Genomic DNA, 21,734 nt, shown 5'->3' on the forward strand with positions numbered 1-21,734 from the left:
CCATGATGTCATTTTCTGGAATTTTCCAAACTGTTTAAAGGCACAGTTAACTTAGTGAATGTAAACTTCTGACCCAATAGAATTGTGATACAATAAATTACAAGTGAAATAATCTGTCTGTAAACAATTGCTGGAAAAATTACTTGTGTCATGCACAAAGTAGATGTCCTAACCGACTTGCCAAAACTATAGTTTGTTAACAAGAAATTTGTGGAGTGGTTGAGAAACGAGTTTTAATTACTCCAACCTAAGTATATGTAAACTTCCGACTTCAACTGTATATGCACCTGCGCCAGTGGAGAAATGAAATCAGCCGGCACAGCGGATTATGACCATAACAGACTGTTCCCTCACATCTAAATACACAGTAATAATGGAACGCCCCAGAGAGTTAAAGGAAAAATCCTCTCAAAATTATATTTTGCTATTTTCATTAGTCCACTATTGATACAGTCCCAAAATGTTAGCAGTCAAGTTTTCAAGATATTGGACATTCAAGAAGCAAAGTATCACACTCTTCTTGAAATGTGTGTGATGTCACTGTACTCCTGCGTAAATAAACTTGATTCTCATTATGTGTTTAGTGCATTAACCTCTATAATTGCTCCAGGGGTGCTGCACTGCACCTGACCCAATGCATCAAGCCCTTCGCTGTGTGTCCGTGTCTTGGGGGGTTGGGTTGTGAGCAGAAATACACATTTCTTTTCTATGTAAGTTAATGGAAAATATAGTACATCTTATCTTATCTAATTGCGATACTAGATTACATGAGTCTGACAAAGCAGGTAACAGCCTACTAAGACACACTCACTTGTTTGATGTGAGTAGAAGGTGTATCCAATCAGCAATGTCATTAGGTCTTTGGTTTTTCATTTAATCCAATCAGATAGCATAATCGAGCACAATGCCTAAGATTTCCCGGCCTCAGTAGATTTGTTCCAATTGTGCTGAGAATGGTCTGTCAGATACTTTCATAGCATTTCTAGCTCAGGGCTGCTCAGCTCAAACGCCATCCTTAAGTGTTGTTTTGTTTATGCACATTTGAAAGATTTGGATTGCAATGCTGAAAATGGCCTTCAGCAAATAGTTTCTGACAATGAGAGTTGTTATGAACAAAGAGAGAGAATTGCAATTGCAAGTTAATTTACTAGCCGTCGCAAATGGCTTTATGTGGCACTAAGTTGAAAACCTAATACAATCGAATGGTTATAGTTAGGGCTCTATTCAATCTGTATTGCTGAAGTGTTACAGAATGAGTGATAGAAATGTAAATATAATTTCCTATTGAGCCGTCATCTGCAGCATTTACCGTGAATGCAGTTTCCACTAACGCAAAAACATTGCTGTAACACTGAATTTCCACAATACAGATTGAATAGAGCACTTAGTCCACAGTAGAATGGCAACCAAGATGTCGTATTGACCTGATAATTGACTTTAAATGTAATTGAATAATGATGATTTGTGGCATCATCGTGTTGTGTTGTCATGCTCATTTGATCCTTTTCAGGAAGCTACGGGTATGTCGCACATCACTACTTCACAGAGAGGCATTTGAACTTCTTAAAAGTTCGATCAAAATGTGTTTTTTTTTTGTCAGGCAGAAATGCCTCCCGGAACATGTGAACTTTCATGTACCTTAATAACAAACTTGTATTCCATCTGTAAATACGAATACAATTATGAGCCCAGTTGGTTTAGCTATGGATAAAGGGGGGTACCTTCCCGATGGCCAGGATTGGCTAAGATAATAGATGGGCTGGACATGCTGGGAGATGAGTTTGGATTGGTCTGCCATGTAGCGTGCTTCTGTCTATAAAGTGACCTGATCAGTATGTGTTGATAATCCTTTCTACCGTGGCTTTTTTGAAGGGTTTAACGTTAGCTATCAAGAACTAGAAAAGTTGTGCTACTTTTCTCAACAACATTGATACCCTGAATTTAGCAGGTGCTATCGACAGATCATTTTGAGAAAAAAATCTGCACACGCCACGGTCAGTGTGAATCGGAGTGACTTGACACAATGTTGGCCAAACAAAATGGAGTTAAATGGTTCCAGTCTGCCGTCGTTTTCATTGCAAGTTAAAGCATACTGTTCGCCAGCTAGCAAACGTTAGTTTGCTGTCTCCCTATCTAACGTTACGTGTATGATCTGTGTAGTAATGTTATTCGAAGTCAGAAAACAATTTGCATTGCTAGTTATAGCCTAATGTTAGCTGGCTAGTTAACATTGAACCTAGTTGGTTAGCTTTAGCTACCTGCATAGTCATACTACAGTTATGACAATCAGTTTGTATTCGTAGTAGTACGAGTTGAGATTATGCTGGTTCATTGTTTAGCTAGCTAGCTACATGTCCAAACAAAATACTCTACTTTGCCAGATGATTACACAACCTATCAAGTCAGTTAGGTTTGTCTGGGGGTGATTACGGCCATTCATTGTATTTCATGTGTACATGTCGAACAATAGTGACCCATCCACATAGCTAGATGGTGGTTATAGCATTTATTTCACATGAACCATCAATTTAGACAAGTGTGTCTGGGTAAGCATCATCTAATAATTATCTGGACACTTTCTGTTTTTGATATTGCACTGTACCGCTCACACCTTCTATATCCTGTGCATGTGACAAATAAACTTAGATATTATTTGATAGTGTGTGTTTACCAGAGACAGTAATGTGAAGAACAACATGACCTGCACCTAAATCAGATTAGGATATAGGCCAAGGACTAGATAAAGACTATTTTTTATCTGGAGTCTTTCCTTATTGTAGACTACTTCTTGAAATCTTAAGTTGTTTACTACACCACTCACTCTGTTTAGCTCATGGCCTCACATGTATCCTCGAAGAGATGGGTGGGGCTAAGGCTTAAAAGGGTGTGAACGATGCGTAACGAAGTAGAGCTCCCCAGTAGGTGTATCAAAACATTCAAGGGCCATTTTCTCAAAAGTGGGGTTTGTCAACTTTCAAAGCAGTATTTAATTCCAATTGTTTCTTAACTGAAGTGTATGATATACAATTTTCTAGCTCTGAGTCTCTACTTTTATCCAATGTAAAAAAAACACAATTGTTTCAACATCAATTATAGATCAACTGGTTGAATCACAGCCTACAAATACCAGGGCCCATTGTCCATGTAGTCATATTTATTCATTCTGATCTAAAAGGCTAAACTGATCCTAGAATAGCACTCTTACTCTGAGATGCTCGGTACTTACGGCCTCAGATCTAGAGGACTCATTGGTATCTTGTCAGTGTTTCTCCTAGAAAGAAACCAATTCAAGTTTGGGGGGAATTAAAGTAAACCAAAGCAATAGTAAGGACAGACATTGAATCTGCAGCAACTGGTTTTGAGGAGGTGAGCCAAGATTACAGGAGTTGTAACAAAAAAAGGAAATATATTGCCTGTTCATTGCAACAGGTACACGATAAAACAAGAAAGGCAGGGGAGAGATCAGAGCTAAATGTATCACCGTACCTGCATTCTGTATAACAGGAAATAGGATCAAACTTGGGATTCCATGAACGATCCGAACCTCAGTGCCGACATTCACACCATGAATGTATTCTGATGACGACGCCAGGGACGGTTAACTTTTCGCATATATCGCTTTTGCGACTAAGTTGATTGCGAATGTATTTTGAGGAGAGGCAAGGGACATGAACTTTTCCAGTCACTAAGGCTGCGATTACACAGGCAGTCCAATTCAGATTTTTTCCTTCTCACTAATTGGTCTTTTGACCAAATAGATTAGCTCTGAAAAAGTGCTGATGTGAAAAGATCTGATGTGATTGATCAAAACATCAATTCATGGAAAAAAAGATAAGAATTGGGCTGCCTGTGTGAATGCTGCCTAAAAGTGATACGCACCTCATTTGGGGAAAGACGAGTCTATTTGTCTACAGGACATGAATGTGAATAGCTGGATGGGAAGAGAAGGGAGTCGTCTGCCTGTCCCCATCTCCGCTCTTTTGTTTGAGCGTATGAAAATATGCCGGTCAACCCGCAGGAAACACAAAGGAGATATGTAATCCCTGGCTCAGACAGGGCAGGATACAGCCCAGATCGTGATAAGCTTGTGAGAGCAACAGGAGAGGGAGAGAGAGAGAGAAAGAGAGAGGCGATTCAAGGCCAGGACAGGCCAAAAATATTTTTGGTATCTCAGATTGTTCTGTCAATGTTCACATATAAACTTCACTGGGAGGAATGATATTTGTCATGCTTTTTACATCTGTATCACAATTTGTGAACATAATGATGAGCTTGGCAATGTTAGGTACTTTAGGTCCTATATATGCTTCCTGTAAGATCTTACGATCCGTGAATTGTACATGATACAGACAACATCTTGGTGTCATGATACTCCTAATCTCAAAAGCACACTTTTCATTTTAAGACATATTGTTTGGAACAATAGACTGTTCAAGTACATACAATTTCCAGAGTGGGCTCTCTGCTAATTCTAAATTATAATCTATTTTATGAGCAACACCAACACAGTAAATGGGAAAACAGATTCAAATGGAACTCCCTCTGCTGCTGATTTTCTGAAAGTGCAATCCTAAAGGAGGGCTGTGATTGGTTAATGGCCTATTATGTCAATTTCTATGTATAATATGGATCATATCATTAAAAGTACCAGAGAGTCCACTCTGGAAATTTGACATGTTTGAAGAGTATATTATTCCAAACAAGTAGCTTAGTGGTTAGAGCATTGGGCCAGTAACTAGAAAGGTTGCTGGATCGAATTCCGCAGTTGACAACGTATAAATCTGTCGTTCTGCCCCTGAACAAGGCAGTTAACCCACTGTTCCCCAGTAGGCTGTCATTGTAAATAATAATTTGTTCTTAACTGACTTGCCTAGTTAAATAAAGGTTGCATTTGAAAATAAAAAATAATAAAAATAAAAAGGGTACTTTTTAGGTATTCATATTTTTATGTTGAATAAATTAATGTGAACGTTTGTTTTTCTGAATCTAGATATACCTCCATATTTGAGCGCAGACATAAGATGTTGTCTGTATCATGTATGGTTCACAGATCACAGGGTCTTACAGGAGGCACATATAGGTCTAAATAGGGCCTAAAATGTCCGCTTTCATCTTTTTAAAAATATAAATAATTTTATACAAATGTAAAAAGCATGTCAAACATCCTTCCCTCTAATTAACTTTCTATGTGAGAATTGCCAGAACAATCTGAGACACCTAGAATATTTTTTTTTGGGCGTAGATGGGGGGAGGGAATAGATGGAGGAGGGGGGGAATACAGAAGGAGGGCGAGAGGGAGGGAGAGAAAGGGGGAGAGAGGGGAGAAGAAGAAAGGGATAGAGAGAGAGAGAGAGAGAGAGAGAGAGAGAGAGAGAGAGAGAGAGGAGGGAGAGAGAGAGCGGCTGAACATTTTAGTGAGAGAAATGTGATGGGTGCGAGCGGGCGGATGATGAGTGCCATTGACAGCCCCGCGCTGCAGTGGGAGGAGGGAGCCGAGGCCTGGCCCCTCCAGTGCGACTCTGTTATTATTATCGTTTCTCAGAATCTTATCAGGACTGGCTGACGGCAAATATTTATCTCTTTTCCTCACACTCTCTTTCTTGTTTGCTCACAAACACACACAGGCATGCACAAGGGGGTGTCAGGTCACACATTACAGTGGGTAATGGTAACAATAGAATGAGAACACATAAATACGCATGCACTCACACAGTGTGGGTGGTGGAAGTGGTGGTGTTTGTGGTGAGGGTCGGGTTTGGTGGGTATGAGGGTATCGCATATGCACACAAACAACGCACACACAACCACAAAACACACAGGGAGGTGGTGGGAGGTGATACTGTACCTGCAGTGGCTTCAGGGAGGGAGATGGTTGTGGTGGTGGGAGTGGTGGTAGTAGCTGTAGTGGGTATAGGGGTAGTGGTGGGGGCATCTGGATGAAGAAAACAAATACATGACAGACAAGGAAACTAATGAGTAAACCATGAAAACAAAAGACACAATGAAACAGACCTTGGTCCAAGTACTATTTGAAACCTTTTAAATACTTGTAGTGTTCACTTTACCCCTATAGATTTCCAGTTGGGCAGGGTTTGCATTACTGAGACTATTGTATTGGTCCATGAAGCCAGCCAGCTTAATCGAGCACAGATAAAATATCTGAAATTATTTCAAATAGTATTTGAACCCAGGTCTGCAATAATATGAAACAATTCTGATGGGGAAATGATTAATTCATACCAGTGGCAGTGCATTTGTTTGCCTTTAAGCCAGTCATAAACCAAGCTATATCATTTTTTAAAGACTAAATTAAGGGATTAATTCCGGGTGGTTAAGGTTCAGGTTAGGGTGTCCAAATGTGTCAATGAATCTCTCCTACGCATGCTGTTGGCATGATAATAATAACAACAAGCCCATCACAGAAAAAACTGCAGTCCGTTCGTAAAGCATTCAGACCCCTTCCCTCTTCCACATTTTGTTCTGTTACAGCCTCATTACAAAATTGATTAAATATATATATTTTTATCAATCTACACACAATATTCCAAAATGACAAAGCGGAAACAGGTGAGTGTAACGGATGTGAAACGGCTAGCTAGTTAGCAGTGGTGCGAGCTAAATAGCGTTTCAATCGGTGACGTCACTTGCTCTGAGACCTTGAAGTAGTGGTTCACCTTGCTCCGCAAGGGCCGTGGCTTTTGTGTAGCGATGGGTAACGATGCTTCGAGGGTGACTTTTGATGTGTGCAGAGGGTCCCTGGTTCGCGCCCGGGTCGGGGCGAGGGGACGGACTAAAGTTATACTGTTACACTCAGGTGTATCCTGTTTCCATTGATCATCCTTGAGATGTTTCTATAACTTGATTAAAGTCCACCTGTAGTAAATTCAATTGATTGGACATGATTTGGAAAGTCACACACCCATCTACATAAGGTCCCACAGTTGACAGTGCGTTCCAGAGAAAAAACCAAGCTATGAGGTCGAAGGAATTGTCTGTAGAACCCTGAGACAGGATTATGTCGAGGCACTGATTGGCAGAAGGGTACCAAAACGTTTCTGCAGCATTGAAGGTCCCCAAGAACACAGTGGCCTCCATCATTCTTAAATGGAAGAAGTTTGGAACCACCAAGTCTCTTCCTAGAGCTGGCCGCCCGGCCAAACTGAGCAATTGGGAGAAAAGGGCCTTTGTCAGGGAAGTGACCATGAGCCCGATGGTTACTCTGACAGAGCTCCAGAGTTCATCTATGGAGATGGGACAACCATCTCCGCAGCACTCCACCAATCAGGCCTTTATGGTAGAGTGGCCAGACAGAAGCCACTCCTCAGTAAAAGGCCCATGACAGCCCGCTTGGAGTTTGCGAAAAGGCACCTAAAGGGCTCTCAGACCATGAAAAACAAGATTCTCTGGTCTGATGAAACCAAGATTGAACTCTTTGGCCTGAATGCCATTCCTACGGTGCAGCATGGTGGCAGCAACCTCATCCTGTGGGGATGTTTGTCAGCGGCAGGGACCTGGAGACTTGTCAGGATCGATGGAAAGATGAACGGAGCAAAGTATAGAGAGATCCTTGATAAAAACCTGCTCCAGAGTGCTCAGGACTGGGTTGAAGGTTCAACTTCCAACAGGACAACGACCCTAAGCACACAGCCAAGACAGCACAGACGTGGTTTCAGGACAAGTCTCTGAATGTCCTTGAGTAGTCCAGCCAAAACCCGGACCGATCGAACATCTCTGGAGAGACCTGAAAATAGCTGTGCAGCGACCATCCCCATCCAACCTGACAGAGCTTGAGAGGATCTGCAGAGAAGAATGGGAGAAACTCCCCAAATACAGGTGTGCTAAGCTTGTAGCGTCATACTCAAGAAGACTTGAGGTTGTAATCTCTACCAAAGGATCTTCGACAAAGTACTGAGTAAAGGGTCTGAATACTTATGTAAATGTGATATTTCAGATTATAAAACAATATATATTTTTTACACAAACATCTATAAAACAATTTTTGCTTTGTCATTATGGGGTATTGTTTATAGATTGATGAGGGGAAAAACGACTTAATCAATTTTAGAATAAGGCTGTAACGTAACAAAATGTGGAATAAGTGAAGGGGTGTGAATACTTTCCAAATGCACTGTATAAAACCAAAACTCAATAATTTAAAAAAACATGATGGACATGATAAGTGATGAAAATGCACTGTCCAAGTCTCAAAACATCAACAAACATACAAATTGGTGCAATGTGAGGTCCGATGGAGGAAGGGACGTTCAGCACACATTCTTTCAACTCGAGGACTACCCCCCAGTTGCATTTTCCATTTACTTCATTAGTCGACTCGACCCCCCACCAATAACTGTAGGGGGAAATCAAAAGTGACATTCTCTCAGTTGGACTGGTGGTGCTGCATTGATAAGAACTTGGGGCTGAGGCTTGCGGTGAGGAGAGAGCCTCGTCACTTGTCATGCTGCTCAGTTGCCTGAGAGTGTAGCGAAAAACAGGGGGAAGTGTTAAAGGAGTGCAGAGCGAGTGATTGCAGCATTTTTTCCCAGAGGATGAGAGAGACACAACCAAACAGGTAAATGAAACGAGGGGAAATAAAGAGAGAGAAAGAGAGAGAGAGGGAGATGGAGAGAAGGAGAGAGAGGGAGAGGGGGATGGAGAGAAGGAGAGAGAGGGAGAGGGGGATGGAGAGAAGGAGAGAGGGAGAGAGGGGGATGGAGAGAAGGAGAGAGAGGGAGAGGGGGATGGAGAGAAGGAGAGAGAGGGGGATGGAGAGAAAGAGGGGGATGGAGAGAAAGAGAGAGAGAGGGGGATGGAGAGAAAGAGAGAGAGAGGGGGATGGAGAGAAGGAGAGAGAGAGGGGGATGGAGAGAAGGAGAGAGAGGGGGGATGGAGAGAAAGAGAGAGAGGGAGTGAAATAGAGTTAGAGAGTATTTTCTGTTGTGCTAACAGGCGTGAATGGTGACGTGCGCCCACGGCCGCACAACTGTTTTGCCTGTCTGTCCTCGTCCAGCCAGACAGATACCACTGTGTTAACATCTGTGGAGGTGGGTGGAAATTGGCCGACAGCTTCCCTTCCTCACTCCCTCTCTGCTTTCCTTGTTGTCTGAGTTCTATCAGAACATCACGGCAGGAGGGCCCAGAGACACTTTCCAACTGACAAGGAGGACTTGGAGGACTGGGAGGACTGGGAGGCTGGCAGGGACACATCAGAGAGACGGTGACGGCAAAAACGTGGTCTTCAAACATGCTGTGTTTACCAAGCCTTTCAAATATCACTGACAGGATACACACAAATATTTCAAATATCTTCCAAATGCATGTCAATTAAATTGAATGAATACTACCCATCCCTGCAGGAAAATGCAGGAAAATGCAGCTTGAAAGTAAAGAAATTGAGAAATAGTGTTTGTATCTGCTGAAATGGAGGGGTCACTTTCTCCTCAGTTTTTATTGCTTTCGGTTGTTCTGACTGACAGTTTGTAATACCAGCTGCAACTTGTGTGTCTGAAATTAGCATATGCTGGTGGACTGTTTTCATAGGTTTTGAATGATTTCGGATAGCTTTGGCAATGACTTCACGTCAACTTTCAGAATTTTCCCATAGGGTTCTGGTCAAAAGTAGTGCACTATATGGAAATATGGTGCCATTTGGGATGCATCCCAAGGCTATTGAACTACAGCTGTAGGATCTTAATTATATCACCCTGTTGCAGGAGAAATTCCCTGCAATGCAGGAAATGTAAAACGTCTAGTGCATTTGAGGTGTGTAATTTCCAGACTTGATTTTCCCAAACTAAAAATATGTCAATCCCTACAAAAATGTCCATTCATTAAAATCCACATAATACTTCACATTTCCTGTTGCTGAAAATGGTCTCAAATTAAGATCATATATCTTGCAACACTTTCATTTACTCTCGTGCAAACACATAACTCTAATCCTGACCCTAACCTAATCATAACCAGTAGATTTGCTGGTGCCATTTCCCTTCTAGTTTTCCTGATTGAAACACATTCTTTCATTTGACTAAGATCCATCAAATCACAGTGGGCATCAATCGATCTTTCCAGACGTTCCTTCACGTCAGCAACACTCAAAGGTGGTGGCCATCTTGTGATCCAAGGGTCACCTTCCCTCTACTACAGCCCACCTAGGCTACCGTTGGTATATCTGTAGCACATTCCCTCTTACCTACTTGGTGTGTAACAACAAGTGGCGCAGCGTTCTAAGGCACTGTATCTCAGTGCAAGAGGCGTCACTACAGACCCCGGTTCAATTCCAGGCTGTATCGCAACTGGCCGTGATTGGGAGTCCCATAGGGAGGCGCATAATTGGCCCAGCGCTGTCCGGGTTAGGGTTTGGCTGGGGTAGGCTGTCATTGTAAATAAGGATTTGTTCTTAACTGACTTGCCTAGTTAAATAAATAAATGTACTGACATGTATGTGATAGATGCAAATACACACACTAGATATTAATGTATGTAAAGTATTTTGTCTGTAATGTCTTTTTCATTATGTGTCGGACCCCAGTAAGAATAGCTGTAGCCATTGGCGTCAGCTAATGTGGATACTAATAAAAATTGAATAAAGTGTGGTCGAGTTTGGTGGCATATTTCTCCAAGGGAGAGGTACTTGAAGAGATTTGTTTGTTTGGCATGTCAATAAAGTACTTTTATGGATCATGGGTTGTCAGAACTAAGTTGTTACCTGTCCCAAACTCCCTGTGATTAACAAGGCATGCCTCGACAGGGCAGTTGCTTTCACGCTGTTTCTCGGAACAGTGCACCCATGTTGATTACCTTTGCCAAAGGGGAGACAGAAGGTGGCTTGGGGAGTAGTGGCGTGATACGTTTCTACACTAACGGAGGAATTCAGCTTGGCATTAAGAAATGGAAAATATATTGGTGAAGTGCTTGATTATGGTTGATCACCTTGTCAGTGAAAAGGAGTATATTTAAACTGCAGTATATTTAGGTACATTCGACAAAGAGGAACAGTTGTAATATATTTTATTGAAATATATTATGTTTGGCTCCCAGAGTCCTTTATGGTTGTTCAGCATATTTTGTTAATGACCAGTTAATCGTTTGGACATTCCCCCCAAAAAGTACATTCATCTTCACCCAACACATTATAAAATAGATACATGCGTAAAGAAGTGAGTAATTCAATGTGAGAGAAAGCTAGGGAGATGTGCAAAGTCCCCATGAATCCAGCCAGGAGCGGTTTCAGAAGCAAACCAAGCCGGCCTTGAGGTGATCTGAATTTGTATTCGAACACACTCTCGAATATTCATTTTTAATTACTAACAAAGAACATATTCCATTCCTGTAAACTGAGGTTTGAAAAAATAATGGCTGAACGGACAAATAGGGAAGCCTCTCTTGCGGCGGGAGCCGGCTAACTGGGCTTGCGCCACTTGATGAGTTTCACACGTGTCAGGAGCTGACAAACTTGAGCTCAGAAGTGACGCTACTTAATTGGTTTTTTATCCCGTAATAAACTGTGAGGCCCAGCAGATGTTTGGGATCATCGGTGTCAATAGCTCATTAAAAACTTGGCAGCGATAATAAGATCTATACTTTCCCTGCTTCCAACCCTCCAAACAAGCTCGACTAGAGTGAATGTTCACCAAGGTGTCCCTTAAAAAAGCAGCACTCCATGCTACCCGCTTTTCCAATGATGTTGTATCAAATGCAGTGGAAGCGTTTTAAATATGGGGAGCTGCGTGTGAGTTTTCCTGTTAAATCACTGTGGATTGTTTACCAGGGCAGATTATGAATCAGCATCCCGGGCCCAGAGAGCTTGGAGCGGAGGCTGCATTAAAATACTGGGACTGCCTGACAGAGAATATCCCTCCACAGTCACGCTAAATGCTAAGAAACTCAAGAAATGGAGAGTTTCTCACTTTCCGTGTCTCTTGGTTTTATCCCCTTAGACAGCTGAGTACAAACAGACCTCTGGAAATTAGCTGAGGTGATACAGCCGAGACACACAGATGTAGGGAGAGAGGCAAGCAGGCAACGTCTCAATTAATACATTTAAAAAATGTATCCTTTATTTAACGAGGCAAGTCAGTTAAGAACAAATTCTTATTTACAATGACGGCCTCGGAACAGTGATTTAACTGCCTTGGCCAGGACGACAGATTTTTACCTTGTCAGCTCGGGGATTCAATCTAGCAACCTTTCGGTTATCGGCCCAACGCTCTAACAACTAGGCTAGCTGCCACCCCTTTAACCAAGGGATTGATGTGGGAGTGGCAAACTGGCACATGTGGGGGTAGTATAAGAATCTCACTCAATAAGGGGCAGAGTAAAAGTCAATGAAGAAAACACAGAACAATCTGGCTAATAGAGCACTTAAAGTAAAGTGTACTTTGGGCTGTTGATTTCCCTACCAGCCACCTGCTGGAGTCACACAACTTTATATATTGGAGAGAAGCAGGAAGAGTGGAAAGAAATCTGGTCAAATCTCCTAAATGTCTACCAAACATTCTCTTCCTGAGCTCATTAAAAGTGTATCGCCTTTGGTTTCCAATGTCCAAAGGTGAAAGCAGATTGAAGTGGTAAACGAAAGAGCCACACGGTATGTGAAGGACAAAACCCAGGTACAGCTTTCGTTCAGACAGAAATCACTCCTTTTCTTACTCAATCATTCCAGAGAGTTATGAAGAAGTGTGGAGATGCCCAGAGAGCTTGGAGCGGAGGCTGCATTAAAATACTGGTACTGCCTGACAGAGAATATCATTCCAGAGAGTTATGAAGTGTGGAGATGGGTGAATAACGTTACACTCCAGCAGAATAACACTAACTAAAACACTAACTAACTAATAACACTCTCCCACTCCCAAAAGAGCGCCATAGGGGTAGTTGACTCCAATTTAAAAGCTTATGAACAGCACGGGGGGGGGGGACTGACCCCCCCCCCCCCTATTCGCCCTGGCAGATAGCAGGCGACTCTTACCGAGGCCCTTCTGTCGCCTGCACAGCAATGGGACGGTGCCCGGCATTCGCCACGCAAAGAACCTCTCCCAAATCTGCCAGCCGCGCGATATGACAAGCAAGAGTGATGGGGCCTCTCTTCTCCTAACTAGGAAGAGTGGAGGAGAAAAGAACAGGGGAGGAAAATAACTCCGGCAACGGCACCACGCTAACAATGATCATTGGAAGCCAACGGCACATCTGCAGCGAATGCTTGTCTCACGCAATCAACGGGTGGACAATTACGCGTTAATAAAGACGGTGTGGTGGTTTTACAAGGGGGCAAGTCCCTCGTCGAGACAACTCATCTGTTTTGAATGGCATCCTTTTGTATGTTTACTTAATTGTGTTCATTTTCGTTGCAGGGAGAGACTGACACTGGGATCCCTCTGCAAATTAGCCACCTTTGCTGGACTAAATCAATGCCATCTTGCATGGTGAGAAGCAGTACACTGCACTAATTATGCAATTGGTAGTTATTCAACCAGAAAGATGAAGAGGAGCTCTATCTTCCATATGGAAGGCTGATATTTCTATACATTTGCGTGTCTGCAGATGGGCGTGATTATGGGTGTCACAGTAGCCAATAGCCACCTCTGACATGATCTAATAGTCTACAATTGATCTCAGGTTATCTGCCTTGTAAAGTGAAGCGCCAGCCGACCCCTAACCAGGAGGAAATATTGGCCCCCAGAATCTAATGAAAGAGCACAAGACCCTGGTTAAGAATGGGGGTTGGAGGAGGGTGTCAAGATGAGATCATTTATGGCTTCATTATAATGGCTGGCTGATGATATTGGTTCTGGCTGTGGCAGGACTGCACATGTTGTTTCCCTACAGCTGCTGTGCTGTAGATTGTCTCCAGTTAGGCTTCCTGATCGTGAGTTACATCTGATGCTGCTTTACCTTGCTTGGCTGCCTCTAGAGAGTAAACAACTGTAAAACACGTGTTGTTGCCTGGCCGGGAATAAAGATATGTTTCCTTATACTAGGTTAGGGTGTGAGGCGAAAGGTTGCTGGTTTGAATCCCAGTGCCGGCCGGCAAGGTGGAAAAATCTGCCATTCTGCACTTGTGCAGGGCAGTTAACCCCCAACAACTGCTCCCTATGAGCCGTGGACATCGATTTAGGCAGCCCCTCGCAACTCTCTGATTAAATGCGGAAGACACATTTCGGTTGAATGCAATCAGTTGTGCAACTGACTAGTAATCCCCCTTTCCCTTAATAGGAAACGGTGTCTCTTTATTTTCGACAATATTTTACGTTATGTTGTTCATTTTCCAAGCCAGCGTGTAGATCGGTTGTAAAGGGTCCGATACAGTTCAGCTCTGGCTGTGTGTCTCCTTACAGGGGAATTCATTCTGTATTGGCCACACAACAATATGACTTCCAACTTGACTCAGGTCGGGTGTTGGCGGTTGAGATAAACACAGAAAAGCACATACTCCAGACCAGTTTAGGGGAGTGTCTCGTCCATAGTAGCAATCAATCTTCAGCGCCGATGTTGAGGCCAGGGGCAGGAAGTGGAAACCCCCGGAAGCATCGCAGGAGGAAGGGGAGGAAGTGTAGAGAGCTGAGAGAACTAGAGCGACATGCCGCCGGGCACGGCGCAATAAAAGCCAGAGATAGTAAAGGAAGGAGGTCCTCTTTATTGGGTTAGGGACGCCTCTGTAAACTGGTTGCTAAATCTCATTCGACTGCAGGGCCCCACCAATTTTCCTTTACCGACGGGCCGCTTGAAGAAATGGGTACCGGGGAATGCATTCTTTCTCCCGGTAACCAAGTTAGTGTCAACTGCCCTGCCGTTGCTCTCCATCACTTAGCTTCACAATAGTCGGGGAAACAAACGTATTAGAGGGATGGGGGCCGGGGTTATATCAGTTCTGCCTGTCAACTAAGGGGAGACAGGGTGGGATGGGGCGGGATGCTGAGGCTTCTTGACTTACTGTACGTGAGCTTGATGATGGAAGGGGGGAAAAGTGTATTACACATTTCCAGACCAATCCAACCTAGAGGATATTGAGGCCCCCACTGAGCATACTGGGACGGTAATAACTTAAATGGATTTCCTATTGTAATTTCCCCTGACAGGAAAGTGTGATTATAGTGAAAATGTGTAGTATCAGTGTGGTTAATACTGGAAATAAATACTGTTTACAACAAAAGCCCTGAATGTCACACATGCATTTTTCAATGTTGGCCACTGTTGAGATTACACGCAGGTATTGTCGTACACCAAATTTTTCAAAATACAATACATGTTTAACAAGTGCGATAAAAAGGTGGAGACAAGTCGACGCATAATCTTTCACAAGCCCTGTTGTTTTACCGTGTTCGTCATTAACACCACCTCCTGCTTCCATTGTAAATAACGTCCATTCAGCAATTTGTTCCTATGTCAGTCAACAAATCATTTTTTCAGTCCATTAATGCCCTCAAAATAGCAGCCAAATAAGTTATCCTGCAAGCTTAGTACGATTTGGTAAGCGATATCTGCCGAGTCAATTTGCCGGATGGAAAATGACCAGATTAGATGGGAATGTCCTGCAAGAGAGGAATGTCATTGGAATCAATGGTATTGAACAGTGTTCAGATAATGCTGTCAGGAGAGAGGGGGATAGAGAGAGAGAGAGATGAATAGAGAGAGAGAGGGTGCTGGGAGGTAGGTACCATACACACGTAGAGTATGTAGTCATAAGAGAGGGGGAGAGATAAAGACAGAGAGAGCACTGAATCGAGAGGTATGTACCATAGACATAGAGGATGTAGTCGTCATACGACTCGCCCACTGAGTTGGCAGCGAAGCAGCGGTAGGTGCCGTTGTAGGTCTTGTTGAGGTTCTCGATGTACAGGTCCGGGCCGGTGATGAGGGCGTGTGAGGGAAGGTCGTCGTCCACCTTCACCCAGTTGATCTGCTGGGGACTAGAGAGAGAGACAGAGAGAGAGACAGAGAGAGACAGACAGAGAGACAGACAGAGAGACAGACAGAGAGACAGACAGAGAGACAGACAGACAGACAGACAGACAGACAGACAGACAGACAGACAGACAGACAGACAGACAGACAGACAGACAGACAGACAGACAGACAGACAGACAGACAGACAGACAGACAGACAGAGAGAGACCGAGAGAGAGAGACAGAGAGAGAGAAACAGAGACAGACAGAGAGAGGACAGCAATATCACTCAGTGATTAAATAATATGCATTTGGACTTTTGGGACTGGTCTATTGGCTACACGGGAAAAAGAGGAGACAGTAGTGTCACTAGTCACGTGCATTGTTTTCCCCTAGACCTGGATGTCGAATACATATTATGTCCAATTTTCTTTTTTAAATAATGGGATTATTTAATTGGTTCCTTTGTACTTCTTTTTCTATGGCACATCTGATAGGGTGTATCCTTTAGGATAAACATAAACACACCCAATTAGATTCTTTCACCGTGCCAAACTATACTGAACAAAAATATAAACGCAACATGTAAAGTATTTGTCCCATGTTAGATTGGGTTGAAAAAAAAGATCCCAGAAATGTTCCATACGCACAAAAAGCTTATTTCTCTCAAATTATGTGCACAAATGTGTTTACATCCCTGTTAGTGAGCATTTTCCTTTGCCAAGATAATCCATCCACCTGACAAGTGTGGCATATCAAGAAGCTGGTTAAACAGCACGATCATTACACAGGTGCTGGGGACAATAAACTGCCACAAAAATGTGCAGTTTTGTCACACAACACGATGCTATCGATGTCTCAAGTTTTAAGGGAGTGAGCAATTGACATGCTGACTGCAGGAATGTCCACCAGAGCTGTTGCCAGATATTGTAATATTAATGTCTCTCCCATAAGCTGCCTCCAATTTCATTTTAGATAATATGGCAGTTCGTCCAACCAGCCTCACAACCGCAGACCACGTGTAACCATGCCAGCCTAGGACATCCACATCTGACTTCTTCACCTGAGGGATCGTCTGAGACCAGCCAACTGGACATCTGATGCAACTGAGAAGTATTTCTGTCTGTAATAAAGCCATTTTGTGGGAAAAAACAAATTCTGATTGGTTGGGCCTAGCTCCCCAGTGGGTGGACCTGGCTCCCAAGTGGGAGGGCCTATGCCCTATGAAATCCATAGATCAGGGCTTAATGACTTTATTTAAATTAACAGATTTCCTTATACGAACTTGAAATTGTTGCATTTATATTTTTGTTCAGTATATTTGTGTGTGTGTGTGTGTTCATAGCTGTGTGTGTGTGTGTTGAACTGTGTGAGCTATTAGTTGGGTAGCCTTTTATCTTCCTGGCCTCTCGACGTGGTTAACTACATTACCCAGCCATATTTGTTCCCTAGCTACCTTGGCAGGAAGCTTACATGAAGTGCTGGATCTGGATCCCATTTCTTTGACGATGAGTTATGTGAGAAGAACCAGACGGCACAGAGGGGGAAAAAAACAAAGCACCTCTTAGCTCTGTTCTGCTCTCACAACCTTCAATGGATGGTTTGCTAGCTAGCTAGCGCACCGTTATTTCCCTTGAGTGGGCGCAGAGGCCTCTCCCTTGTTGTTCTGTTTTTGTGTTGCCGTTTAAACTTGTTCCCTTCTTTTGAAAAAACTTTTTGGGGGGAGAATGAGGGAGGGAGGGAGAGAGAGAAAAGCGAGGAAGAGAGAGAGTAAGGGAGAGAAATATGAAAAAAAAAGCACTAAGGCACGAAACAAAAGAGCAGTTTGAGCTCAATAACAGTTGATCTCCCGCCTTTGTGGCTTGGTGAAAAAACAACATTTGATGGCGAAGGCGGCGGGCGGCTCGAGAAAGCAAATCAGAATCCCTCGTCAGGGCGAGAATCTTAGGTAGCCGGAATCAGAGGTTAAATATACACACACAGCGTCGGCCGCTTCTGCTGCACTCCCGATACGGAGTAAGGAGAAATGACCTAGAAGAAGTGGTTTACTGAGGAAGTGGGGATGACACAAGAGAGATAGAGACTGTGGGGGATTGGAGAGAGGGAGGATGGGCGGCTAGAATACAAATGGACACACACGGCCAGAGCCCGCCACTATCTGGCCGCAGTAATGAGTGCAGAGAACATCTCACGGGCTCTAATGAAAATGACTTCCAATTCTCTGGCCAACTGTATTGATTGTATTTTCATCTTTATTAAATGAATACGGGTGAGAGTCGCCTTGTCTCTCTCTCCCTGCTGAGTGCAAAACCTGAAGGGGGAAAGGGAGGGAGGTGTGCATGTGTGTGTGTGAGTCGTCTGTATCTGTCGAAATGTGGAAATGTTAGAGGTCTCCTCCTTCACAATTATTGTGCCTCGGGACTAGAGGATGGGTAATGATGTAATGTCTTCGCAGGGATCATACGTCTGACAGCATCATGTAATGACCGTTTGTGTTCCGCAGCGAAACGCTGCTGCCGGCATCACGTTTCCACTACGACCGGCCACCGCTTGCTCCCTGAGCTACCGGCGGGCGTTTCAGTCTCTGCATGTGTCCGTCTTCAACGCATTTACAAGCCCACAACCACACTGTGCTACACCTGGAGCATGTGTAGTATGCTAATAACAGAGGTTGTGAGCTAACAGGAAGAGGGGAGGGGGAGCAGTTTCCCCTTTGGAGGCATATGAAAAGTACATTCAACCTACTCCGTACCAGCCATAAATATTCATACACGTACATTAGTAAGCCCGTGGGGGTGTGTGAAGGTGTCGATGTGTAAAACGTGTGTGCGTCTTACTGGGGTTTGCCTTTGGCCTGGCACGACAGCTCCATGTTCTGTCCTTCCCTTGGCAGCCCATCAGGAAACTCCACCACGATCTTCACCTCTGGTTTATCTGTGGAAGGAGAGGAAGGGGAAGAGAGAGAGAGAGAGGTAGAGAGAGACAGTGAGTCAAATATGCAAGTCATTAGTGCCATTACAGGTTTATCAAGTAGGTAGGCTCTAGTCTACTTAATGTTTCTTCATTCCAAGTTGATGCATACTACGCAATGTGAAATGTAAGGACGTGTGGTTGGGAGGTTCACGAAACAAATGTTTAAAAATTTGGAGCAAAATATATGAATATTGTATAAAAAAGACCGTTCTAAAGCTTTAGGTACAAACTCAGCGTTTGTATTGTAGTTTGGTAAATCTTTGTTTGAAACCATATTTTTATCTATCAACACGTTGCTATTATTTGGGCTCCCGAGTGGCGCAGTGGTCTAAGGCGCTGTATCTCAGTGCAAGAGGTGTCACTACAGACATCCTGTTTCGAATCCAGGCTGAATCGCAACCGGCTGTGATTGGGAGTCCCATAGGGCGGCACACAATTGTCCCAGCGTCGTCCGGGTTAGGGATTGGCCGGTGTAGGCCGTCATTGTAAATAAGAATTTGTTCCTAACTGACTTTCCTAGTTAAATAAAGTGAAATAAAAATGATCTATGCAATGCTAAGGTCTTTCAGAGTTTGGGCCTCACTAAGTACCAGTGGAGGCTGGTGGATGGGAAAATCGGAGGATCGGCTCCTTTCTATCCATTACAATGACCCCATCCAATGATTTCTCCCTCCAGTAGTCTACACTGGTAAGTAGCCTACACACAACCCCCTCAAAAACGGCCACATTCTCCTACTGTATCCTCCTATCTTCACAGCAGCACACTGTCCACTTCCAACCGATGCTCCAAGCCTTTCCTCTCTCCTCTGTGGTGTGCAGTTTGTCAACAGTCCATGGGACCGACAGCAGGCTACAGCTACACCATTGACCTTTCTGGTCTATCAGTAACAACCTTTAGCTCGTCCATTAACATGACTGGCCGTCATACGCAGACTGCAGAATGGACAGGTTTGGCCAGGTTCTACTCCCCACTACCCGGTGATAGACAACGGGTAAAGGGATGGCTTTGATGCAGATGTGTCGTCCATAGCTGTTTTTACAACATTTGCTGTGAAATTAAACAGGCTTGTGGCATGTTGCCTACGGGGGAGTTGGAGGGATTGTGAAGGGACTGTTTGAGGCGAGGTTGTCATTATTGTACGCAACCTAGACGATTTGACAGATTCTGGCCTTCAGGTTGCGGTAGTGTGTGAAGGAGTGTCCCACAGCGAACCTATACTGTTTATTTTTAACTGTTGGTTAGTCGTCCAGACGATATCGATTGGTTTATTTAGAGATGTTCTTTTGCAGGGTGAAATTGGTTGAAATTAAATAAGTCCCTCCGGGACTTTGGCCACAGTTGCCGTAATGTTTATGAACTTCCAACACTATCTGCCGTCCTTGCAGTATCCGGGGAAGGCAACGAGATGAAAGAGAAAATAAAGCTGCCTCGCTAACAAGACGTCTGGACCTCAAAGACGCTTTGGACGCTTTATGTAAGAAAGCCATAAATGTCCTCTCAACAACATTTAAGACGGAAACAGGGTTATAAAAGTGGGTAAATCAGTCGGGGCTGCCTTTTAATGTTGCCTTACAGTAAGTTAACACTAATAAGGCCCCCCTTTGCTCCCTTTGGCAGAACTCCAACACGCCTGCCGTGTTCAGAAGAAAGAGCAGCCTCTGTATTATGTACAGAGCTAATGAGAGCAAGGGGGAGAAAGAACAGAGCAATAGAGGGAGAGAAGAGGAAGGGAGAGAAGGAAAAGAAAGAGAGACAGACAGGGAGAGAGCGAGTGAGAGAGAGACAGAGAGCGACACTGAGAGGGGGAAGAAAGAGAGAGAGGTGGAAGTGAAAGAGAAAAAGGGAGAGAGAGAGAGAGAGAGAGAGAGAGACGAAAGGGAATAGAAAGAGGCAAGCGAGAGCGGTGGGTGGCGGGGCGATAGAGAAAGAGAGAAAAGAGAGGCATTTTGAATTTGAGGCATTTTGAATGGAAAAGATGGGAGAGAAGGAAGAGAGAAAGAAAGAGAAGGAAGAGAGAGAAAGTCAAAGAAAGCACACCATTACCTCCCTTTCATTAACAGTGCCCTGGCAACAACGGCTGGCGTGGACCACGAGAATAAAACACACACAGTATGGCTAATGCACTCCTGCTGGGTGTTGTGTTAATATGACCATCATTATCATCACATTCATTCATCATCATCATCAGGTTGTAATGCAACAAAATAGGAAAAAACGCCAAGGGGGATGAATACTTTTGCAAGGCACTGTACCCATAAGAGCGGCAGTTTGGGGCATGTTATTAGGGCTAAACGAAGCATAGTTTGCAAATGTATCCAAAACACCAGTCTCAACAATGACCTGTGTAGGGTGCCGTCTTTCGGATGGGACGTTAAACGGGAGTCCTGACTCTCTGAGGTCATTAAAGATCCCATGGCACTTATCGTAAGAGTAGGGGTGTCCTGGCTAAATTCCCAATCTGGCCCTCAAACCATCACGGTCACCTAATAATCCCCAGTTTACAATTGGCTCATTCATCCCCATCCTCTCTCCTGTAACTATTACCCAGGTCGTTGCTGTAAATGAGAATGTGTTCTCAGTCAACTTACCCCAATAAAATAACGGATAAAAAATTAAATAAATTAAAAATAAATGAAGAGGCGACTCTGGGATGCTGGCCTCTGTCCAGTGTTATTTTGCCTATTTTAATATTTTCCTTTTATTGGCCAGTCTGAGATATAGCTTTTTCGTTGCAACTGCCTAGAAGGCCAGCATCCCGGAATCGACTCTTCACTGTTGACGTTGAGACTGGTGTTTTGTGGGTACTATTTAATGAAGCTGCCAGTTGAGGTCTTGTGAGGCGTCTGTTTCTCAAACTAGACACTCTAATATACCTCGA

General features: G+C 43.7%; 1 protein-coding gene across 4 annotated transcripts in view; it reads right to left on the minus strand.

The window, feature by feature from the left end:
• LOC123999450 (cell adhesion molecule 1-like) overlaps positions 1-21,734 on the minus strand; it is a 443,297-nt gene that overhangs the window by 33,371 nt on the left and 388,192 nt on the right. For 3 of the 4 annotated variants that reach the window (XM_046305265.1, XM_046305266.1, XM_046305264.1), the window contains 3 exons: positions 18,720-18,816; positions 15,733-15,905; positions 5,846-5,932 (listed from right to left, as the gene is read on the minus strand). In XM_046305265.1, coding sequence (XP_046161221.1) covers positions 5,846-5,932; positions 15,733-15,905; positions 18,720-18,816 — 357 coding nt within the window. The remainder of the gene's footprint in view (positions 1-5,845; positions 5,933-15,732; positions 15,906-18,719; positions 18,817-21,734) is intronic. The other variant, XM_046305267.1, reaches the window with a different exon arrangement.

Source organism: Oncorhynchus gorbuscha, linkage group LG16 (genome assembly GCF_021184085.1).
Source record: "Oncorhynchus gorbuscha isolate QuinsamMale2020 ecotype Even-year linkage group LG16, OgorEven_v1.0, whole genome shotgun sequence".
NCBI classification, from domain to species: domain Eukaryota; kingdom Metazoa; phylum Chordata; class Actinopteri; order Salmoniformes; family Salmonidae; genus Oncorhynchus; species Oncorhynchus gorbuscha.